The 22776-nt window shown below is 41.2% G+C and overlaps 1 protein-coding gene across 1 annotated transcript in view; it reads right to left on the reverse strand.

Annotated features, from left to right (window-relative positions):
* The window catches only part of LOC135516348 (protein AF-9-like), a 59117-nt gene extending 46604 nt beyond the window's left edge, over positions 1 to 12513 (reverse strand). Inside the window, exons 1-2 of the mRNA XM_064940600.1 lie at positions 12383 to 12513; positions 11582 to 11762 (exon numbers count right to left, since the gene is read on the reverse strand). Coding sequence (XP_064796672.1) covers positions 11582 to 11762; positions 12383 to 12394 — 193 coding nt within the window. The 5' untranslated portion in view covers positions 12395 to 12513. The remainder of the gene's footprint in view (positions 1 to 11581; positions 11763 to 12382) is intronic.
* Between the last annotated feature and the right edge of the window lie 10263 nt (positions 12514 to 22776).

Raw genomic sequence — 22776 nt, forward strand, 5'->3', positions numbered from 1 at the left:
ACCCGATCTAACATCTCTGGAGACCTGAAAATAGCTGTGCAGCTATCCAACCGGACAGAACTTGAGAGGATCTGCAGAGAAGAATGTGAGAAACTCCCCAAATATAGGTGTGCCAAGCTTGTAACGTCATACCCAAGAAGACGCGAAGCTGTAATCGCTGCCAAAGGTGCTACGACAGAGTAAAGGGTCTGAATACTTAAGTAAATTTTAAAAAATACTGATATGTCAACATTTCTAAAAACCTGTCTTTGCTTTGTCATTATGGGGTATTGCATGTAGATGGATTAAATCGTTTTTCCTCATCGATTTTGAAATAAGGTTGTAACATAAAATATGGAAAAAGTCAAGGGGTCTGAATACTTCGTGTGCATCCCATACCTGTATGGGAAAGACTAGCTTAAAAGACATCACTCTGCTTGCTGAGTGATTAACACTTCTTCCTGATTCATACTGGACCCGCAGATAACGAAACACTTTTCTTTTTTATCACCAGAAAAATCTGTCGTTTTAAGCTAGAAATCTGTTGGGTTTTTTGCATGGCCTGAGTCTCATTCCACTGTATCACCCGATGTCGGCTTTCCACATCGGTGGGACAAGATGGCGGAGCTACAGTGGTGTTTGTCAGACCATGAGACATCTCGAAAAGCGATCTTATCACCAAACGGTTTGGCCTATGAACTACTATCACACCTCTATGGAAAGGTGAATTTTACGAACACGTACACTACCGGAGAAGAGTTAAACCCTTGAATGAGTAGGTGTTTTCTTTATTTTTTACTTCTTTTCTACTTTGTAGAATAATAGCGAAGATATCAAAACTATGAAATAACACATATGGAATAATGTAGTAACCAGAACGTGTTAAATCAAAATACATTTTATATTTGAGATTCTTCAAATAGCCACCTTTTGCCATGACAGCTTTGCACACTATTTTGCATTCTCTCAACCAGCTTCACCTGGAATGCTTTTCCAACAGTCTTGAAGGAGTTTCACAAATGATAGTCCCACCAAGCGCAAACCAGATGAGATGGTGTATCACTGCTGAATTCTGTGGTAACCATGCTGGTTAAGTGTGTCTTGAATTCTAAATAAAATCACTGACAGTGTCATCAGTAAAGCACTCCCACACCATAACACCTCCATTGCTTCACGTTGGGAAATACACATGCGGAGACCATCCGTTCACCCACACCGCGTCTCACAAAGACACTGGACCAAAAATCTCCAATTTGGACTCCAAAGCAAAGGACACATTTCCACCGGTCTAATGTCCATTGCTCATGTTTCTTGGCCTAAGTAAGTCTATTCTTCTTTAGTGGTTTCTTAGCAGCAATTCGACCATGAAGGCCTGATTCACGCAGTCTCCTCTGAACAGTTGATGATGGGGTGTGTGTTGAACTTGAAAGCATTTATTTGGGCTGGTATCTAATGAACTTATCCTCTGCAGTAGAGGTAACTCTGGGTCTTTCAGTCCTGTGGAGGTCCTCACGAAAGCCAGATTCATCATAGCGCTTGATGGTTTTTGTGACTGCACTTAAAGAAACTTTCAAAGTCCGTGACATTTCCTGTATTAATTGACCTAAATATCTTAAAGTAATGATGGACTGTCGTTTCTTTTTGCTTATTTCAACTGTTCTTGCCATAATATGGGCTTGGTCTTATACCAAAAAAGGGCCATCTTGTGTGTAACAATGGATTGCCTCAAAACACATTAAGAAAATAAATTCTACAAATTAACTTTTAACAAGGCACACCTGTTAATTGAAATCCATTCCAGGTGACTACCTCATGAAGCTGGTTGAGAGAATGCCGTGCAAAGCTGTCAAGGCAAATGGTGGCTATTTGAAGAACCTCAAACATAAAATATATTTTGATTCGTTTAACACTTTTTGGTTACTACATGATTCCATGTATTATTTCAGTGTTGATGGCTTCACTTTTATGCTACAATGTACAAAATAAAATAAAAATCCTTCAATGAGTAGGTGTTAAAAGTTTTGAATGGTTGTATATGTCAGTGGTTTCGCTCTACGACTCCCACAAGTCACGGGACTGGTCTGAATTCGGTACCGCCAATCTGCCAACTTCGGTCTATAGCGTCCAACCACTTATATGTGTCTCGTTTCAGGAAACTAGGTGTTTGTTGCGCATCACTTCTTCACAGGAGAGCAATTTAAATGTAACCTTGTTTTTATTTTTTTATTTCACCTTTATTTAACCAGGTAGGCTAGTTGAGAACAAGTTCTCAATTGCAACTGCGACCTGGCCAAGATAAAGCATAGCAGTGTGAACAGACAACACAGAATTACACATGGAGTAAACAATTAGCAAGTCAATAACACAGTAGAATTTTTTTTTAAAGAGTCTATATACATTGTGTGCAAAAGGCATGAGGAGGTAGGCGGATAATTACAATTTTGCAGATTAACACTGGAGTGATAAATGATCAGATGGTCATGTACAGATAGAGATATTGGTGTGCAAGAGCAGAAAATTAAATAAATATAAACAGTATGGGGATGAGGTAGGTAAAATTGGGTGGGCTATTTACCGATAAGACTATGTACAGCTGCAGCGATCGGTTAGCTGCTCAGATAGCAGATGTTTGAAGTTGGTGAGGGAGATAAAAGTCTCCAACTTCAGCGATCTTTGCAATTTGTTCCAGTCACAGGCAGCAGAGAACTGGAACGAAAGGTGGCCAAATGAGGTGTTGGCTTTAGGGATGATCAGTAAGATACACCTGCTGGAGCGCGTGCTACGGGTGGGTGTTGCCATCGTGACCAGTGAACTGAGATAAGGCGGAGCTTTACCTAGCATGGACCTAGATGACCTGGAGCCAGTGGGTCTGGCGACGAATATGTAGCGAGGGCCAGCCGACTAGAGCATACAGGTTGCAGTGGTGGGTGGTATAAGGTGCTTTAGTAACAAAACGGATGGCACTGTGATAAACTGCATCCAGTTTGCTGAGTAGTGTTGGAAGCTATTTTGTAGATGGCATCGCCGAAGTCGAGGATCGGTAGGATAGTCAGTTTTACTAAGGTAAGTTTGGGGGTGTGAGTGAAGGAGGCTTTGTTGCGGAATAGAAAGCCGACTCTAGATTTGATTTTAGATTGGAGATGTTTGATATGAGTCTGGAAGGAGAGTCTACAGTCTAGCCAGACACCTAGGTACTTATAGATGTCCACATATTCTAGGTCGGAACCATCCAGGGTGGTGATGCTAGTCGGGCGTGCGGGTGCAGGCAGCAAACGGTTGAAAAGCATGCATTTGGTTTTACTAGGGTTTAAGAGCAGTTGGAGGCCACGGAAGGAGTGTTGTATGGCATTGAAGCTCGTTTGGAGGTTAGATAGCAGTGTCCAAGGAAGGGCCGGAAGTAAACAGAATGGTGTTGTCTGCGTAGAGGTGGATCAGGGAATCGCCCGCAGCAAGAGCAACATCATTGACATATACAGAGAAAAGAGTTTTGAACCCTGAGAATTGAACCCTGTGGCACCCCCATAGAGACTGCCAGAGGACCGGACAGCATGCCCTCCGATTTGACACACTGAACTGTCTGCAAAGTAGTTGGTGAACCAGTCAAGGCAGTCATCAGAAAAACCGAGGCTACTGAGTCTGCCGATAAGCATATGGTGATTGGCAGAGTCGAAAGCCTTGGCAAGGTCAATGAAGACGGCTGCACAGTACTGTCTTTTATCGATGGCGGTTATGATATCGTTTAGTACCTTGAGCGTGGCTGAGGTGCACCCGTGACCGGCTCGGAAACCAGATTGCACAGCGGAGAAGGTACGGTGGGATTCGAGATGGTCAGTGACCTGTTTGTTGACTTGGCTTTCGAAGACCTTAGATAAGCAGGGCAGGATGGATATAGGTCTGTAACAGTTTGGGTCCAGGGTGTCTCCCCCTTTGAAGAGGGGGATGACTGCGGCAGCTTTCCAATCCTTGGGGATCTCAGACGATATGAAAGAGGTTTTGTCAAAATGGGTTTCTTGGCAGAAATGCTGTCTGGAACATATGAACTTTCACGTGCCTTAATAACAAACTTGTATGCCATATGCAAATACAAATATATATTTTTTGAATATGAGCCTACTTGGTTTAGCCACGGATGAAGACAGGAATCTTCCCGCTAGCCATGACTGACTGAGATAATAGCCGCTTCTGTCAAACATGAGCTGTCAGTATGTGTAGGTAATCCTTTCTAACGTGGCTATTTTGAAAGATCTCTCATAGTAGAACTGGAAAAGTGTTACTCTCCACTTTATGGGAGGTAGGGAAATCCTTGTCTCATCGCGCACCAGCGACTCCTGTGACGGGCAGGGCGCAGTGAGCGCTAACCAAGGTTGCCAGGTGTACGGTATTTCCTCCGACACTTTGGTGCGGCTGGCTTCCGGGTTGGATGGCGCGGTGTTAAGAAGCAGTGCGGCTTGGTTGGGTTGTGTATCGGAGGACGCATGACTTTCAACCTTCGTCTCTCCCGAGCCCGTACGGGAGTTGTAGCGATGAGACTGTAGCTACTAAAACAATTGGATACCACGAAATTGGGGAGAAAAAGGGGTAAAATTCAAAAAAGAAAAAAAAAGAAAAGAGAACAAAGGCTGTGGTATAAATCAACATATATATAAAATATATTTTTTTACCATATCCATGTATGAATCGGTTATTCAAGGCGTTTATGGGCTAATAGCAGTAAGGCCAAATTCAATGTTTCATCAAATAATTATATATATTTCATACCTTAAGCGGTAAAAAAAAAGCAAATCTAAATTATCCTTGGTATGACCATCTTAAAACAATTCTATATGTTAGCTTAGTATACCACTGAACACCCGGCTTAGACTCTAGAGGGTTAACATCCATTAACACTTTTGAAAATCATTTGTCTCGTAATATCCCCTCAGAAAGTTTTTACCACTAGTAAAACACAGGCAAAGTCACACACATTCACCCTCACTCCCAATATCCTGACAAACTTGAACATTTAAATTTGACGACAAATTGAACCATACATCGAGGCTACCACAATCTCCAAAGCCAGACTCCCCTAAACGAATCAGAATGTTCTACGTTGCAGACAAAGACAATATGGCCATCAATATCAAAGCCAGACAAGATCACATCCGGGAACCCACAGCAAAGAGAGGTAGGAACGCAACATCTTAGACATGTTTTAGTCTGAGCAGATCATGTATGGGTTACTCTAGAGACTTGACTTGTGGTATGTACACACACACACACACACCACAAAAGAATGATGGGGAAACACAAAGAGAGGATGTGGAAAGTGAAGGCTTCATGCTACAACTTCAGGGGCTCAGGAGAGGTCCAAGGGGCCAACATACTGACCCAATCACTAAGCTAAGTCACCACTATGGAGGGAATAGGGCAGGTGTGTGCGCTTAGTTTATTTAATCTGGTTATCTGAGAGCTTCTTTTACAGGATAATAACAAAGATCTTGAAAGGAGCCCTTCACTGTCAGTCTGTTTCCACAGAAAGACCCATTAACGCTTCTGTCAACTTCCCCATTCTGCCCCCGTAATGCCGAAAGGCCTTTTATCTTCTTCCCCAGTCAGATGAACTCGTGGATACCATTTTTATGCCTCTGCATGCAGTTTGAAGCAAGTTGCTAACTAGCTCTAGCGCAATTGCAAATTGGCGTGAGCATAATGTCTGGAAGTCTATGGGTAACGCTAGTTAGAATTGGCTTGTGAAACCACCTCTAACTTCCTGCATACTTGACGGAGACATAATAAATGGTATCCAAAAGTTCATCTGATTCTGAGGAAGGGCCTCATTTTCAAAATCCCAAAGTATCCCTTTTAAGTGACACTATTCATTAAATATTACCTGCACATCTTATGATCTCAAAACACAATTGCATTGACCCATTATTGTACCAAATCAAATGTACACCTACCCACACACACACACACACACACACCTCATACCCCTGCATATTGACTCGGTACTGGTACACTCTGTACTTGTCATTGTTATTCTTTGTGTATTTTCTCTCATCTTTAACTCTGAATTGTTGAAAAAGGACCGGTAAATAATCATGTCACTGTTAGTCAATACCTGTTTTTTTACAAAGCATATGACTAAATGTATTTGATTAAATGGAACAAAATAGAGTGCTCATGCCAAATGGAGTGCCATTGGATCGCAATACAAAAATAGCCCATTCTCGGTTCCAGTCCAGACCCAACTTCGAGGTTGGTGAGTTCCACCGAGACGACAGCGATGCCATTCGCAGCGGCCGTCGCCACGGCAACACCTGAACGCCAGGACCCAACTGCCGGCGATAATGAAGCGGCACTGTGACTTTATCATTAATTTTAATGTGTTGAGAAAACGCAGCTTCCCCTCCTGGACTGAAACTGAAAATCAGTGCAGCTGTGGGGGAACGTGAGAGGAGAGCGACAGCAAAGTCTCCAGTTCGCTTCCTAAGCACCACATCATGGCCAGGGGAGTAAAAGTGACGTGAGATAGAACCGTCCAAACAAGTAGAAAATGAAAGGCTGGTGAAGCAAAAAAATAGGAACAGAGGATAAGATTTAAGATTCGGAACAACGCTCCGAGAGCCTGCTTTGACCAATACCTTGTTGACGTCTCTGCCAGTGTGAACCATCAGTTCACTGGAATCTTTTCACAGGGAAATATATTTAGAGAGTGACACAAATGTGACCAGCTCAGCTCCCGAAAATCAATAAATCAAACTTTTCATAGAGCCAACAGTCATGATATATTACTATCAGGCCTTAAAACTGTCACTGAGGTTTGAATTACGATTATGACTGAGGAGTAATGGGAAAAGGCCAGCTATTCCCCACTGGCTTTGAAGCAGGTGAGAGCACCCTTACAGCAAACACTGCATATGAGTGAGTGCTCATTTCAGAACCTGAAATGACAGTGAAAGAAATGAATCCCTCGTCATTCTGAATATCGGTGAATATGAATATGCCTACATGACGCACCGACCTATCATTCTTTATGCAAAAATAGACTACTTTACCATGATACAAAAACATTTTGTTCAGAGAAGTATACAAATGACAGAATCAAGCCATGTATGCTTTGACAGGTGAAGCCCAATGTAAAAATGGCCGACCAAACCATGTTCCAGTCCATTTACTATGGGAGGGGGGGGGTTGGTCTTACACTCCTTCTCACAGCACTGAATATCAGGTTTCCAAGGCTACACAGCATGGCAGCCAATCATAGCCATTTTCTTCAGGTCCGTTTAAATGTCTTGCTGGCCATAAAACTCCAAATTGGAAGCTTTAACCGGGAGAGCAGCACAGTGGAGAATGGGTACAGTAACTGACCACTCCTGTTGTGACAAATGTTAGCCATTTTATTTTTCTTCCTAATTCACATATAGCCTGCCTTACTCTACATTTTTGCCACATTTTTCACATTTAGGATGGCTAAAAAGTATAACCATCCACAATACATTTTTCAAAGCAAGGTGAGTGAAAAGATTCCCTTTCAAGTGAGAAGGCACCAGTGTAATCCACAACAGCTGCAAGACGGACTATATTAAAACAGTATAGCCAGCGTTTAGCCGCCTCACAAGAAAAGAGAGAAGTGAGAAAGAAAGAGGGAAGAAAGAGTGACCTAATGCAGAGCTGCACATTCTTGACCTAATGCCGAGCTGCACCTCCTTGGAAGGAGTGTCTGTGCGTCTCTGCAGGAGTAGGGGCAGGCAGCTGCGCCCTTATGAGACCACTCTGCGAGACTGTTAGTATTAAAACTGTCAAACACATGCTTGTCTATGCTACAAGGTTTCCCCTCAATTTCTTTGGCTTCTCCCGTCAGGGGCCCAATGTTGATCAAAGGTACCGGAGGGGTAGGGGTGGGGGGCTTCAGCCGGGCTGAAGATGGCTTGTGGACGTCTCTTGTACCCAACAGAACAGAGAGAGGGTGACGATGCCACACTGCTCCTGAAGAGTCTTCAAGCTCGATTCATTCAATTCTACATATGCTAAATGTATCCTGTCATAACATAAAAGTATCTTTCTATTATTGTCAAATGTAGGTGTACTATTAAAACACAGGTAAACTCCCCAAACAGGTAGATACCACCAAGTTTCAGAACAAGACCTGTGAGACAGTAGTTTGCTAACCATGATACAGCATGAACTTGCCAAGGCAGGTTTCAGCCTAAAAGGAGAGTGCCAATTGGTCAAATTCAGTGACAAGCTGCAAATACATCATCCTTACAAACAACATCCAAATGTGCTTTCATTTTAACACAAGCCAGGCTAGAAGAACTCTCCTCGCTCCTCCCTGGGCTCCAACCAGGAACACAATGACAACAGCCACCCTCGAAGCAGCTTACCCATGCAGAGCAAGGGAAACAACCACTCCAAGGCTCAGAGCGAGCTAGTGACATTTGAAACGCTATTAGCGCGCTCTAACTAGCCAGCCATTTCACTTCGGTTACACCAGCCTCATCTCCGGAGTTGCAATGCTTGAAGTCATAAACAGCGCAATGCTTGACGCACAACAAAGAGTTGCTGGCAAAACGCAGGAAAGTGCTGTTTGAATGAATGTTTACGCACCTGATTCTGCCTACCACCGCTCAGTCAGATACTTGTATGCGCAGTCAGATTATACGCAACGCATGTCACGCTAGATAATATCTAGTAATATCATCAACCATGTGTAGTTAACTAGTGATTATGATTGATTGATTGTTTTTTACAAGATAAGTTTAATGCTAGCTAGCAACTTACCTTGGCTTACTGCATTCGCGTAACAGGCAGTTTCCTTGTGGAGTGCAACGAGAGGCAGGTCGTTATTGCGTTGGACTAATTAACCGTAAGGTTGCATTACTGGATCCCCCGAGCTGACAAGGCGAAAATATGTCCTTCTGCCCCTGAACGAGGCAGTTAACCCACCGTTCCTAGGCCGTCAAAATAAGAATGTGTTCTTAACTCACTTGCCGAGTTAAATAAAGATTAAATAAAGGTGTAAAAAAAATAAAAAAAATATTGAAAACATTTTTACCAGCAAAGATCGGTGTCCAAAAATACCGATTTCCGATTGTTATGAAAACTTTAAATCGGCCATAATTAAACGGCTATTCCGATTAATCGGTCGACCTCTAGAACATACACACTCACGCAGCGCCGTTTCCATATCAGGAATGCATTTAGCTTGAAGTTCACACACACCTGTAGAAATAAACACCTCATCTGTTCTCATGAGCTTTGAACTTTGAAATGCATCTATTCCTGTGCTATAAAATCAGAGTAGTGGATGATAAGTACTTTCGCTAACCACAAACTCTCCTCTCCAGTCAGGTGTTCAGACTAGGGAAGAGATCCGTTGCATACGCCTCAAGAATTCACAGCATGCATTGAAGCATGCAAGCAGCAGCACTTTGGAGAGTCAAGTACAAGCAACGCTTTGTATACTAGCCCTTGCTCCTCTATTTACACACTATAGATTTATGCCCGTTGAAATGGGAAAAATACGTTTTCTTTTCAACACGCATGTAAATGGACAGACTTTCCAGTTTATTGAAATAACACGGATTTGCTAAATGACTTAGCAGGAAACCGATGGTCAAGGTGGATTCGTAACCAAATACATCATATGAAGTACATCACACATTTCTATTTCACTTGCCACCATGTTCAAATGAAGCTTTGTAGCTCAGCTATTACAGATGAAACAGTACATGACAATGGTGTTATGACAAAATAACTCAACATTTACCAGCAACTGTTTATCTTTGTATTCAAAAGTCCAATAGCAAGACTTGACAACTTACAACTTACAATTACATAGTTTTTTCAGTATTAACGCAGTGAAAGAAACAAAGCTTCTCTCTTTTAACCGATTTCAACCTCGTTCCTTGGCACTAGTCTAGCAGGCTGTTCTGTCTCTTTGCACCACAAAGAGCAGACTCAAAAGCAGCCTTTGGTGGATTGTGTGTGTGTGTGGAGGGGAGGGGGGGGGGGGCAGAGGGGTTTGTACAGTCAACCATGTACGACAGACTGTAGCCTACCTGCACCAGTGAACAGAGACCAAGCATATGCAGCACCAGCAAAACAACCTTATGGTGGTAGCTGGCTGGTTCTATGGTTGTCTTGTGTTCAAATCTAACAGCCTTTTATTGAATATTGTAATAGGCTGTCATTCATCCAGTCAAACTGACAATTCCTGTGACATTTTTGAATTTTAGAAATAGGAGTGAAAAATCAGATCACTATGCTTCTATAGGGTATTGGTAACATCATGAAAGCACACAGGGGCCAGCTGTCAAAGGAACGCGTCTGACACTGACAGGTGATACTGGTAAACATCACAATGACACCATGTTGTGAACTGTAAAACTCCCTGGATAACGTAACAGGTATGTGATGTGTAGCCTATGAGATGGCTATCTAGTCCAACTGCCCATGCAACAACATCACTGTGTGATACTAGAAGACATTGGCAGGTTATGTTTAACAGCCTACAAAAATGGACAATCAAGTCACTAATATTTATACTATATAGGGGTGAAAGCATAAAAGTATAAGAGTTTTAAAGAATAGCCTACTTAAAATACTTTATTTATATAGTAAAAGATAGTGGTTCTCCTGCACCTCAGTAGGCTATGAACTCATTGGTATTAGACCCATTTTGTACATTGCATAATGCATATTTTTCTTGATGCAATGACTCATTCTTCAGACTGTTGAGAGTAGTTTGGGGTTATCATTTTAAAAAGGAGAGTAAATAATGAATGGTTAAACAACAGCATAATCTTACAACTGTTCCCAATAAAGTGCAAATGTTCCCTGGTAATCTGAGTCGCATGTAATTAATATGACAGGATCTCTCCAAGGCATCGACTTTGGTACATTTCCCTGCATTTGTCACACCAAACAACACTCAAACCCACCAGCAGGAAAGAAGGTAAAAATACCAAACCAATAAATACTAGAATTGATCCCTTCCAGCCATGCCAGAAGTTTAAACAACCACTATGCTCTCCACTGTTTGAACAAGCCCTCTTATGTTTACCATCACCAAATGTTGGGTAGTGGTCACATTTAGCCTTTCTAGTTCTTAATGCCGCACCTAGCAACGTTTTTACGGTTTGTAGTTTAGCTCACCTTCATTTGGGTTGCCCAATCTTTTATAAAACTCGTGGGGTGGAATTAGTAAACTATTCTACTAAAGCTGGTTTACAAAAAAAACAAAAGAATAATACTTTAATCTAACCTCTCGGGTTAAGTTTTAATTGTAGAGATACACATAAGGGGAACTCTATCCTATGACCATCAAAGAGGTTTAGAGTATAACTTATCCAATAGCGCATCTAATTAATTGTGCATGCGCTACAGGTGAATTAAGCAAGTTTATTTATTTATTTATTTATTCACTTTGCAAAGTGAAGGCTATTACAAAAAAATATATATATTTTCAATGAACCGCAAAGGGTGGTCGCTCACACAATTCAATAGGCTTAATTTGTCCGGAGTGGTAGGCTATTGCTATAAGCTTTGCTTTACAAATCAAGCAGTCTATTATTTTATGACAGTAAAACTCAAAAAGCAGGGTAAATTATATGCCTACCTCGTTTTGGTCTTGGGAAGCTTTCGTGCAGGTGAAAAACGACTTTTTCCACAAAGTGCTGAATGTTGCTGTGCTCTGGTCCTCGGACAAACACCATCCAGTCGTGCGTAAAGCCTTCCACGGTGGGTTTCTTTCTGACCTGGGCACGATGTCCGAGTTCTAGTTTCACCTGAACAGCACCCTAGAACATCCAAAATCATATCACATATTGTTGCCAATCGGAGGCTGGCATCATTGCATGCTGTACAACGTACCTAAATCTATCCACGAGTAAAACCATACATTGTCTCAATAGACACCCGTACCAGCCTCAAAGCGCGGAATAAATTAAATAAAACAATCACACGTTAACATGTTTCGATTTGATAGGTCTACTCATAATCACTTGCACTCTATTCTGCTTTGCATTTCAGCAAAGAAAGCAAGGTGTCTATAGCCTTCCCTACACTATAAAGACAGTCATGTATTTATGTTCATGAAGTAGCCTAGGCTACAAACGGCAAATAATTTTGAACGCCGAAAAACTATTACAAGGAGACTGTAATTTGCCAGGGTAGACTTCTTCAGGATTTTACTATCCAAGCATCACTTTCACAAGCATACTTTATACGTGAGATATGCTACATTCTAGACGCGCCTCGCTGCTCAACTAACGTTAGTTCTACTGTACTTGAATATCAATATAAATATGGCTGGACATCTTCGGCTCAGACGCACCGGGCAATACCGCCTTCTTCGAGCAAAGAAAACAATACGTTGGAACACACCCTGCCTAAGCATGGTCGCGAGCAGTGTACTCACCGACGTGGCCATTCTTGAGGCCGCGTGCAACCGCTATTTCATCGAGAATTTGTTCTAAATGAGAAGATATAGGAGTGCAAATGGCTGATGGCGGACATGGTCTCTCCTAATTGAACTCAACCCCCGAGTTTCAGACTGAGGAGCAAAGTAAGACGCATGCGCTGTTTTGTGCACTGACAAGAGACAGACATAGCAGAGGGAAGAGAACCAATGAGACAACGCACACGCGCAGAGAACCAATGCATGGACTCGAGTAAAACCACCTCACAACTTCCCCACATAGGCAAGGGATTATTACCCCATGACTTCAAACCATTGATGACTCGACCCAGCTCCCAGCATGAACAGTCAACATACATTTACTTGCACTCTCGCAACAGTGTTGAGTGGAGCACTCGATATTGTAACATTATCCAATATATCCAACATGATAAACAGTCTGCTATTAGATGGGTTTTTTAAAGTATCAATTAGCCTATGTCAATATATTCAAACATTACCCCAAATAGTAATTGAGTCAACATGATGATTCATACACCATTCTTATCAAATCGAACAACATATTATGAGCCCCAAAATAGATAACTATTCATGTTTTATTTGAGCGTCCCCTCCCATAACGCCCATTCCATCATCTCCCCCCATAATGTGACAACCAAGAAAATAAACACCTTGATTTTGAACTATACTCCAAATAGCCCACAAATTCTTATCATGCCTATGATCTGAATGAGTTAAATACCATTTCTGACTGAGAAATCAATGAATGCAAGGTGTCAGTTTCCACTTTCTTTCAATAGGTGTGTGCTCTTCAGTTGTGCCAGCAGCAAAATAAAGACCTCACCATTTGGACCTAAGAAGTGTTGGATTTGACAACTAGCCAACTGTTCATCATTCCTCCGTTGAAAAACGATTGTTTTTACTCTCATTGATTATGCTTCTACTTGAACACATTGATTATTGTTCAAGTGGTAACAATTACTTTATTGAAGATCAGATCAGGTCTGAAAGCTCTTAATTTCACTAGAATGGAGGCGAGGACAAAAAGGTGACCAATTGCAGGGGGCAGAGGTCATGGTGCCAAACCAAAGCTCCATGAATTAGCATCAACTCCTCATTGGTTCGTCAATACAGGAAGTCCAGAGAAAAGCCAAACCGAACCAAGCCATCTTTGGCCAGACTGACTTTACAATATACCTATCCAAATCACATTAAATCAAGTAAAGTAAAATATTTGATGGAATATTTTAAGTATACTATTGGACTAAAAACAGATCTGGCTAATTAATCTATATGGGCCAAATAATGATGATCCACACTTTTTCGAAAATATATATAATAATCTATTGAGATCACAAGCAACGAAATAATCTATTAATATGGTGGGAGATTATAATAGGGTTTTAAGTACCTCAATGGATCGTAAAGGAAATCATTCTACAAAATACCACGCTCACGCACACAAGGAGATCACAAAGATCATGGATACAATAAAACTAGTGGATATATGGAGGTTGAAAAGCCCTGACCCAGTGAGATATACATGGAGGCTTCATCAAACTAGCCATCTTGATTACTTCCTAGTTTTGTTCTGGCTTGCATCAAAAGTTTTTAAAAAGTATTGATAGGAGTCCGAATGTGAACGGACCACCATCTAAATGGCCTCCATTTAACTCTTACAGAATTTCCACGTGGACAGGACTGTTGGAAATTTAATCAAAGCCTATTGGATGACAATGTGTTCTTAACTAAGACAAAAAAATGATAATTGACTTTTTTTTGTAGAACATACAGGTGAAGTCGGAAGTTTACATACACCTTAGCCAAATACATTTAAACTCAGTTTTTCACAATTCCTGACATTTAATCCTAGTAAAAATTCCTTGTTTTATGTCAGTTGGGATCCCCACTTTATTTTAAGAATGTGAAATGTCAGAAAAGTACAAGAGAGAATGATTTATTTCAGCTTTTATTTCTTTCATCACATTCCCAGTGGGTCAGAAGTTTACATACAGTCAGTTAGTATTTGGTAGCATTGCCTTTAAATTGTTTAACTCGGGTCAAATGTTTGGGGTAGCCTTCCACAAGCTTCCCACAATAAGTTGGGTGAATTTTGACCCATTCCTCCTGACAGGGCTGGTGTAACTGAGTCCGGTTTGTAGGCCTCCTTCCTCGCACACGCTTTTTCAGCTCTGCCCACACATTTTCTATGCGATTGAGGTCAGGGCTTTGTGATGGCCACTCCAATACCTTGACTTTGTTGTCCTTAAGCCATTTTGCCACAACTTTGGAAGTATGCTTGGGGTCATTGTCCATTTGGAAGACCCATTTGCGATCAAGCTTTAACTTCATGACTGATGTCTTGAGATGTCTTCAATATATCCACATAATGCCATCTATTTTGTGAAGTGCACCAGTCCCTCCTGCAGCAAAGCCCACCCACAACATGATGCTGCCATCCCCGTGCTTCACAGTTGGGATGGTGTTCTTCGGCTTGCTGCCTCCCCCTTTTTCCTCCAAACATAACGATGGTCATGATGGCCAAAAAGTAAAAATTTTGTTTCATCAGACCAGAGGACATTTCTCCTAAAAGTACGATCTTTGTCCCCATGTGCAGTTTCAAACCGTAGTTTGGCTTTTTATGGCGGTTTGGGAGCAGTGGCTTCTTCCTTGCTGAGCGGCCTTTCAGGTTATGTCGATATAGGACTTGTTTTACTGTGGATATAGATACTTTTGTGCTTGTTTCCTTCAGCATCTTCACAAGGTCCTTTGCTGTTGTTCTGGGATTGATTTGCACTTTTAGCACCAAAGTACGTGACAGAACATGTCTCCTTCCTGAGCAGTTTGACGGCTGCATGATCCCATGGTTGCGTGATCCCTTGCATACTGTTGTTTGTACAGATGAACGTGGTACCTTCAGGCATTTGTAATTTGCTCCCAAGGATGAATCAGACTTGTGGAGGTCTACAAATATTTTTCTGAGGTCTTGGCTGATTTCTTTTGATTTTCCCATGATATCAAGTAAAGAGGCACTGAGTTTGAAGGTAGGCCTTGAAATACATCCACAGGTATACCTCCACTTGACTCAAAGGATGTCAATTAGCCTATCAGAAGCTTCTAAAGCCATGACATAATTTTCTGGAATTTTCCAAGCTGTTTGAAGGCACAGTCAACTTAGCGTATGTAAACTTCTGACCCAGTGGAATTGTGATGCAGTGAATTATAAGTGAAATAATCTGTCTGTACACAATTGTTGGAAAAATTACTTGTGTCATGCACAAAGTAGATGTCCTAACCGACTTGCCAAAACTATAGTTTGTTTACAAGAAATTTGTGGAGTGGTTGAAAAACTAGTTTTAATGTCTCCAACCGAAGTGTATGTAAACTTCTGACTTCAACTGTAGGTACAGAAGTTCCCCTTATTGCATGGGACACTTTCAAATGTACTTTTAGAGGCCATTCAATACAATACAATGCTCATCATTAAAACAAAAGCAGTTTAGATCAAAATAGATTAGAATAATAAAGGAAATAGAGGAAGTAAGAGCGCAGGTAGATGGTAATGGAAACTATTATAGAGGCACAAAATAGGTTAGGAAAAATAGGAAAAACAAAAAGAATTGGAGTTACTTATTCAAGAACGATTGAGTGTAATGTATTACAAAAATAAAGCGACTTGGATGGAAAATGGTGAAAAATGTACAATTTTTTTCTAGAATCTTTAACATAGGAATTATACCAAAATCTATTTACAGAGACTTGTTACAAATGAGTTATCCATGATTCACCAAATTATATTTTGAAAGAGGAAGCAAAATATTTTCCATTACCATCTACCTGCCTGGATTACTTTAATTTTGGTGAATCTCTTATACAATGGTTTAAAGTTATGTACAGCAACCCCAGATGTAAATAATGGTTTCTTCTCAGAAAGTGTTGAGCTTTTAAGAGGAGTAAAACAAGGCTGTCTGTTGTCTCCATATCTATTTATTATGGCCTTTAAAATGCTAGCTATCAAAATTAGATCCATCCAGAACATCAAGGGGTTAGAAAAAAACAAAAGTGTTAATGTTTGCTGATGACTCCAGTTTTCTTAAGTTTGCAATATGGATCCCTGTACAGTCTCATTAATCACTTTTCTAGACCCTCTGGATTAAAACATAATTATGACAAGTATTCCATATTACATATTGGATCGTTAAAAAATGCAGCGTTTACACTACCTTGTAGTTAACCAATAAAATGGGTGGATGGTGAAGTAGACATACTTGGTATTCACATCTCAAAAAATATAAATGAACTTACCACAATTCATTTCAATAGAAAGTTATCAAAAATAGATCTGATTCTGCAACCACGGAGAGGTAAATACTTGTCTATTTATGGAAAAATCACATTGATTAACTATTTGGTCCCATCAAAGTTTACTTGCTTACTAATGGCACTGTCTAATTCAGATTATTCTTTTTTGAAATCATATGAACAAAAAAAAATTCATTTTATTTTGGAACGCTAAACCAGACAAAATTAAACATGCCTATTTATATAATGAATATGAGTTTGGGGGCCTAAAATGATTAAATATTAAAGCTACTACAAAGCTATTACAACAAATGTTATGGTTAAACTCAAATATACTGATTAATTTAAAAAAAAACATTCTTTATGGATTCAAAAAAAATATATATATATATTTATTAACGACATTATGAGTAGCAACCGAGGAGTTATGTAACATATGCAGTTATCGAAAATTTATGGGAATATCTGCTCAATCCAAATTTAGAACCAACTGATTGCAGTATTACCACCAAAATGGAGGAGGCAAGTGGAAAAGGGAGAAGTGGGGAACTTGTTTGCCTGCCATATATTAAAGATATAAATTGGCTGAAAGGAACTAGCAAAAATAGAAAAATATACCAGTTTCATCTTAGAGCAAAAATGTTGACAGCCGGCCTCCCGGGTGGCGCAGTGGTTAAGGGCGCTGTAATGCCGCCAGAGACTCTGGGTTCGCACCCAGGCTCTGTCGTAACCGGCCGCGACCAGGAGGTCTGTGGGGCGATGCACAATTGGCCTAGCGTCGTCCGGGATAGGGAGGGTTTGGCCGGTAGGGAAATCCTCGTCTCATTGCACATCAGTGACTCCTGTGGCAGGCGGGGGGCAGTGCGCGCTAACCAAGGTTGCCAGGTGCGCGGTGTTTCCTCCGACACATTGGTGCGGCTGGCTTCCGGGTTGGATGGCGTTCTGTTAAGAAGCAGTGCGGCTTGGTTAGGTTGTGTATCGGAGGACATATGACTTTCAACCTTCATCTCTCCTGAGCCCGTACGGGAGTTGTAGCGATGAGACAAGATAGTAGCTACTAAAACAATTGGATACCATGAAATTGGGGAGAAAAAGGGGTCAAATTAAAAATTAAAAAATTAAAAAGTTGACAGCTGCGCCACACAGGTTACAAATAAATGGGAGGAGATTTTCGATGTACCAATTCCGTGGCATATGGTTTATGAACTGATACAAAAAAACTACACTTAATTCAACATTTTGAGTTTTTCAATGTAAATGATAATATAAAATTCTTGCCAAAATTCTTGCCACCAACAGAATGCTACATTTATTTTGGAGCATACAACAATCTCAGCTCTGTAGATTTTGCTGCGAAGAGACAAAATCAATAGTTCATTTATTCTGGTATTTCCCATCTGTAGCTTGTTTCTGGCCACAGGTTCAGGAATGGTTAAAAAAATCATAACATGCACCTAAAATGATTTGGAAAGCCATAGTCAGTCAATAAATAATATACTAATACCCATAGGAAAGGTTTTCATCTTTAGCTCACAATCTTTGGATAACATATGATTAGAAAGGTTCCAACAATTTGTAAAACATCACAGCACAATTAAAAATATATGGCACATGGAAACCAAACGAGGGTGGTCTATGGTGATAGGTGGGATGGGCTGAGAGGGCGGTCTATGGTGGTAGGTGGGATGGTCTGAGAGTGGCTGAGGGTTGGGATCAAAGAGCTTATGTTTGGTAATATATTATTGGTATGTGACTGCTTTATATAAAAGTTACAATTTTTATTTATTTACTTCACCTTTATTTAACCAGGTAAGCTAGTTGAGAACAAGTTCTCAATTACAACTGCGACCAGGCCAAGATAAAGCAAAGCAGTTTGACACATACAAAAACACAGAGTTACACATGGAATAAACAAACATACAGTAAATAAATACAATAGAGAAAGTGTGTGCAAATGTGTGCAAATGAGGTAAAATAAGGGGGTGAGGCAATAAATAGGCCATAGTGGCAAATTAAACACTGGGGTGTTAGATGTGCAGAAGATGAGTGTGCAAGTAGCGGTACGGGGGTGCAAAGGAGCAAAATAAAAAATAACAATATGGTGATGAGGAAGTTGGATGGGCTATTTACAGATTGGCTATGTACAGGTGCAGTGATCTGTGAGCTGCTCTGACAGCTGGTGCTTAAAGCTAGAGAGGGAGATATGAGTCTCCAGCTTCAGTGATTTTTGCAGTTCGTTCCAGTCATTGGCAGCAGAGAACTGGAAGGAAAGGCGGCCAAAGGAGGAATTGGCTTTGGGGTGACCAGTGAAATATACCTGCTGGAGCACGTGCTGGGGGGGGGGATGCTATGGTGACCAGTGAGCTGAGATAAGGTGGGGCTTTACCTAGCAACGACTTATATATGACCTGGAGCCAGTGGGTTTGGCGAAGGATATGAAGCGAGGGCCAGCCAACGAGAGCATACAGGTCGCAGTGGTGGGTAGTATATGGGGCTTTGGTGACAAAACAGATGGCACTGTGATAGACTGCATCCAATTTGTTGGAGGCTATTTTGTAAATGACATCGCCGAAGTCAAGGATCGGTAGGATAGTCAGTTTTACGAGCGTATGTATGGCAGCATGAGTGAAAGATTCTTTGTTGCGAAATAGGAAACCAAATCTAGATTTAATTTTGGATTGGAGATGCTTAATGTGAGTCTGGAAGGAGAGTTTACAGTCTAACCAGACACCTAGTTATTTGTAATAGTCCACATATTCTAAGTCAGAACCGTCTAGAGTAGTGATGCTGGACCGGTGGCTAGGTGTGGGCAGTGATTGGTTGAAAAGCATGCATTTAGTTTTGCTTGCATTTAAGAGCAGTTGGAGGCCACGGAAGGAGAGTTGTATGGCATTGAAGCTCGTCTGGAGGTCAGTTAACACAGAGTCCAAAGAAGGGCCAGAAGTATACAGAATGATGTCGTCCGTGTAGAGGTGGATCAGAGAATCACCAGCATCAAGAGCAACATCATTGATGTATACAGAAAAGAGAGTCGGCCTGAGGATTGAACCCTGTGGCACCCCCATAGTGGAGTCTGCCACTAGCACAGTCAGTGTAGTCAGCTCAGCTATCACCATTGAGACCGTGTCTGTGCCTCGACCTAGGTTGGGCAAAACTAAACATGGCGTTGTTCGCCTTAGTAATCTCACTAGGATAAAGACCACCTCCATTCCTGTCATTATTGAAAGAGATCATGATACCTCACATCTCAAAATAGGGCTACTTAATGTTAGATCCCTTACTTCAAAGGCAATTATAGTCAATGAACTAATCACTGATCATAATATTGATGTGATTGGCCTGACTGAAACATGGCTTAAGCCTGATGAATTTACTGTGTTAAATGAGGCCTCACCTCCTGGCTACACTAGTGACCATATCCCCCGTGCATCCCGCAAAGGCGGAGGTGTTGCTAACATTTACGATAGCAAATTTCAATTTACAAAAAAAAAATGACGTTTTCGTCTTTTGAGCTTCTAGTCATGAAATCTATGCAGCCTACTCAATCACTTTTTATAGCTACTGTTTACAGACCTCCTGGGCCATATACAGCGTTCCTCACTGAGTTCCCTGAATTCCTATCGGACCTTGTAGTCATAGCAGATAATATTCTAATCTTTGGTGACTTTAATATTCACATGGAAAAGTCCACAGACCCACTCCAAAAGGCTTTCGGAGCCATCATCGACTCAGTGGGTTTTGTCCAACATGTCTCTGGACCCACTCACTGTCACAGTCATACGCTGGACCTAGTTTTGCCCCATGGAATAAATGTTGTGGATCTTAATGTTTTTCCTCATAATCCTGGACTATCGGACCACCATTTTATTACGTTTGCAATTGCAACAAATAATCTGCTCAGACCCCAACCAAGGAACATCAAAAGTCGTGCTATAAATTCACAGACAACACAAAGATTCCTTGATGTCCTTCCAGATTCCCTCTGTCTACCCAATGACGCCAGAGGACAAAAATCAGTTAACCACCTAACTGAGGAACTCAATTTAACCTTGCGCAATACCCTAGATGCAGTTGCACCCCTAAAAACTAAAATCATTTCTCATAAGAAACTAGCTCCCTGGTACACAGAAAAAACACCGAGCTCTGAAGCAAGCTTCCAGAAAATTGGAACGGAAATGGCGCCACACCAAACTGGAAGTCTTCCGACTAGCTTGGAAAGACAGTACCGTGCAGTATCGAAGAGCCCTTACTGCTGCTCGATCATCCTATTTTTCTATCTTAATTGAGGAAAATAAGAACAATCCGAAATTCCTTTTTGATACTGTCGCAAAACTAACTAAAAAGCAGCATTCCCCAAGAGACGATGACTTTCACTTCAGCAGTGAAAAATTCATGAACTTCTTTGAGGAAAAAATTATGCTTATTAGAAAGCATATGACAGACTCCTCTTTAAATCGGCGTATTCCTTCAAAGCTCAGTTGTCCTGAGTCTGCACAACTCTGCCAGGACCTAGGATCAAGAGAGACGCTCAAGTGTTTTAGTACTATATCTCTTGACACAATGATGAAAATAATCATGGCCTCTAAACCTTCAAGCTGCATACTGGACCCTATTCCAACTAAACTACTGAAAGAGCTGCTTCCTGTGCTTGGCCCTCCTATGTTGAACATAATAAACGGCTCTCTATCCACCGGATGTGTACCAAACTCACTAAAAGTGGCAGTAATAAAGCCTCTCTTGAAAAAGCCAAACCTTGACCCAGAAAATATAAAAAACTATCGGCCTATATCGAATCTTCCATTCCTCTCAAAAATTTTAGAAAAGGCTGTTGCGCAGCAACTCACTGCCTTCCTGAAGACAAACAATGTATACGAAATGCTTCAGTCTGGTTTTAGACCCCATCGTAGCACTGAGACGGCACTTGTGAAGGTGGTAAATTACATTTTAATGGCATCGGACCGAGGCTCTGCATCTGTCCTCGTGCTCCTAGACCTTAGTGCTGCTTTTGATACCATCGATCACCACATTCTTTTGGAGAGATTGGAAACCCAAATTGGTCTACACCGACAAGTTCTGGCCTGGTTTAGATCTTATCTGTCGGAAAGATATCAGTTTGTCTCTGTGAATGGTTTGTCCTCTGACAAATCAACTGTAAATTTCGGTGTTCCTCAAGGTTCCGTTTTAGGACCATTATTGTTTTCACTATATATCTTACCTCTTGGGGATGCTATTCGAAAACATAATGTTAACTTTCACTGCTATGCGGATGACACACAGCTGTACATTTCAATGAAACATGGTGAAGCCCCAAAACTGCCCTAGAAGCATGTGTTTCAGACATAAGGAAGTGGATGGCTGCAAACGTTCTACTTTTAAACTCGGACAAAACAGAGATGCTTGTTCGAGGTCCCAAGAAACAAAGAGATCTTCTGTTGAATCTGACAATTAATCTTAATGGTTGTACAGTCGTCTCAAATAAAACTGTGAAGGACCTCAGCGTTACTCTGGACCCTGATCTCTCTTTTGAAGACAATATCAAGACCATTTCAAGGACAGCTTTTTTCCATCTACGTAACATTGCAAAAATCAGAAACTTTCTGTCCAAAAATGATGCAGAAAAATTAATCCATGCTTTTGTCACTTCTAGGTTAGACTACTGCAATGCTCTACTTTCCGGCCACCCGGATAAAGCACTAAATAAACTTCAGTTAGTGCTAAATACGGCTGCTAGAATCCTGACTAGAACCAAAATATTTGATCATATTACTCCAGTGCTAGCCTCCCTACACTGGCTTCCTGTCAAAGCAAGGGCTGATTTCAAGGATTTACTGCTAACCTACAAAGCAGTACATGGACTTGCTCCTACCTATCTCTCTGATTTGGTCCTGCCGTACATACCTACACGTACGCTACGGTCACAAGACGCAGGCCTCCTAATTGTCCCTAGAATTTCTAAGCAAACAGCTGGAGGCAGGGCTTTCTCCTATAGAGCTCCATTTTTATGGAACGGTCTGCCTACCCATGTCAGAGACGCAAACTCGGTCTCAACCTTTAAGTCTTTACTGAAGACTCATCTCTTCAGTGAGTCTTAT

Source organism: Oncorhynchus masou, chromosome 27, assembly GCF_036934945.1.
Source record: "Oncorhynchus masou masou isolate Uvic2021 chromosome 27, UVic_Omas_1.1, whole genome shotgun sequence".
In the NCBI taxonomy this organism is placed as follows: domain Eukaryota; kingdom Metazoa; phylum Chordata; class Actinopteri; order Salmoniformes; family Salmonidae; genus Oncorhynchus; species Oncorhynchus masou.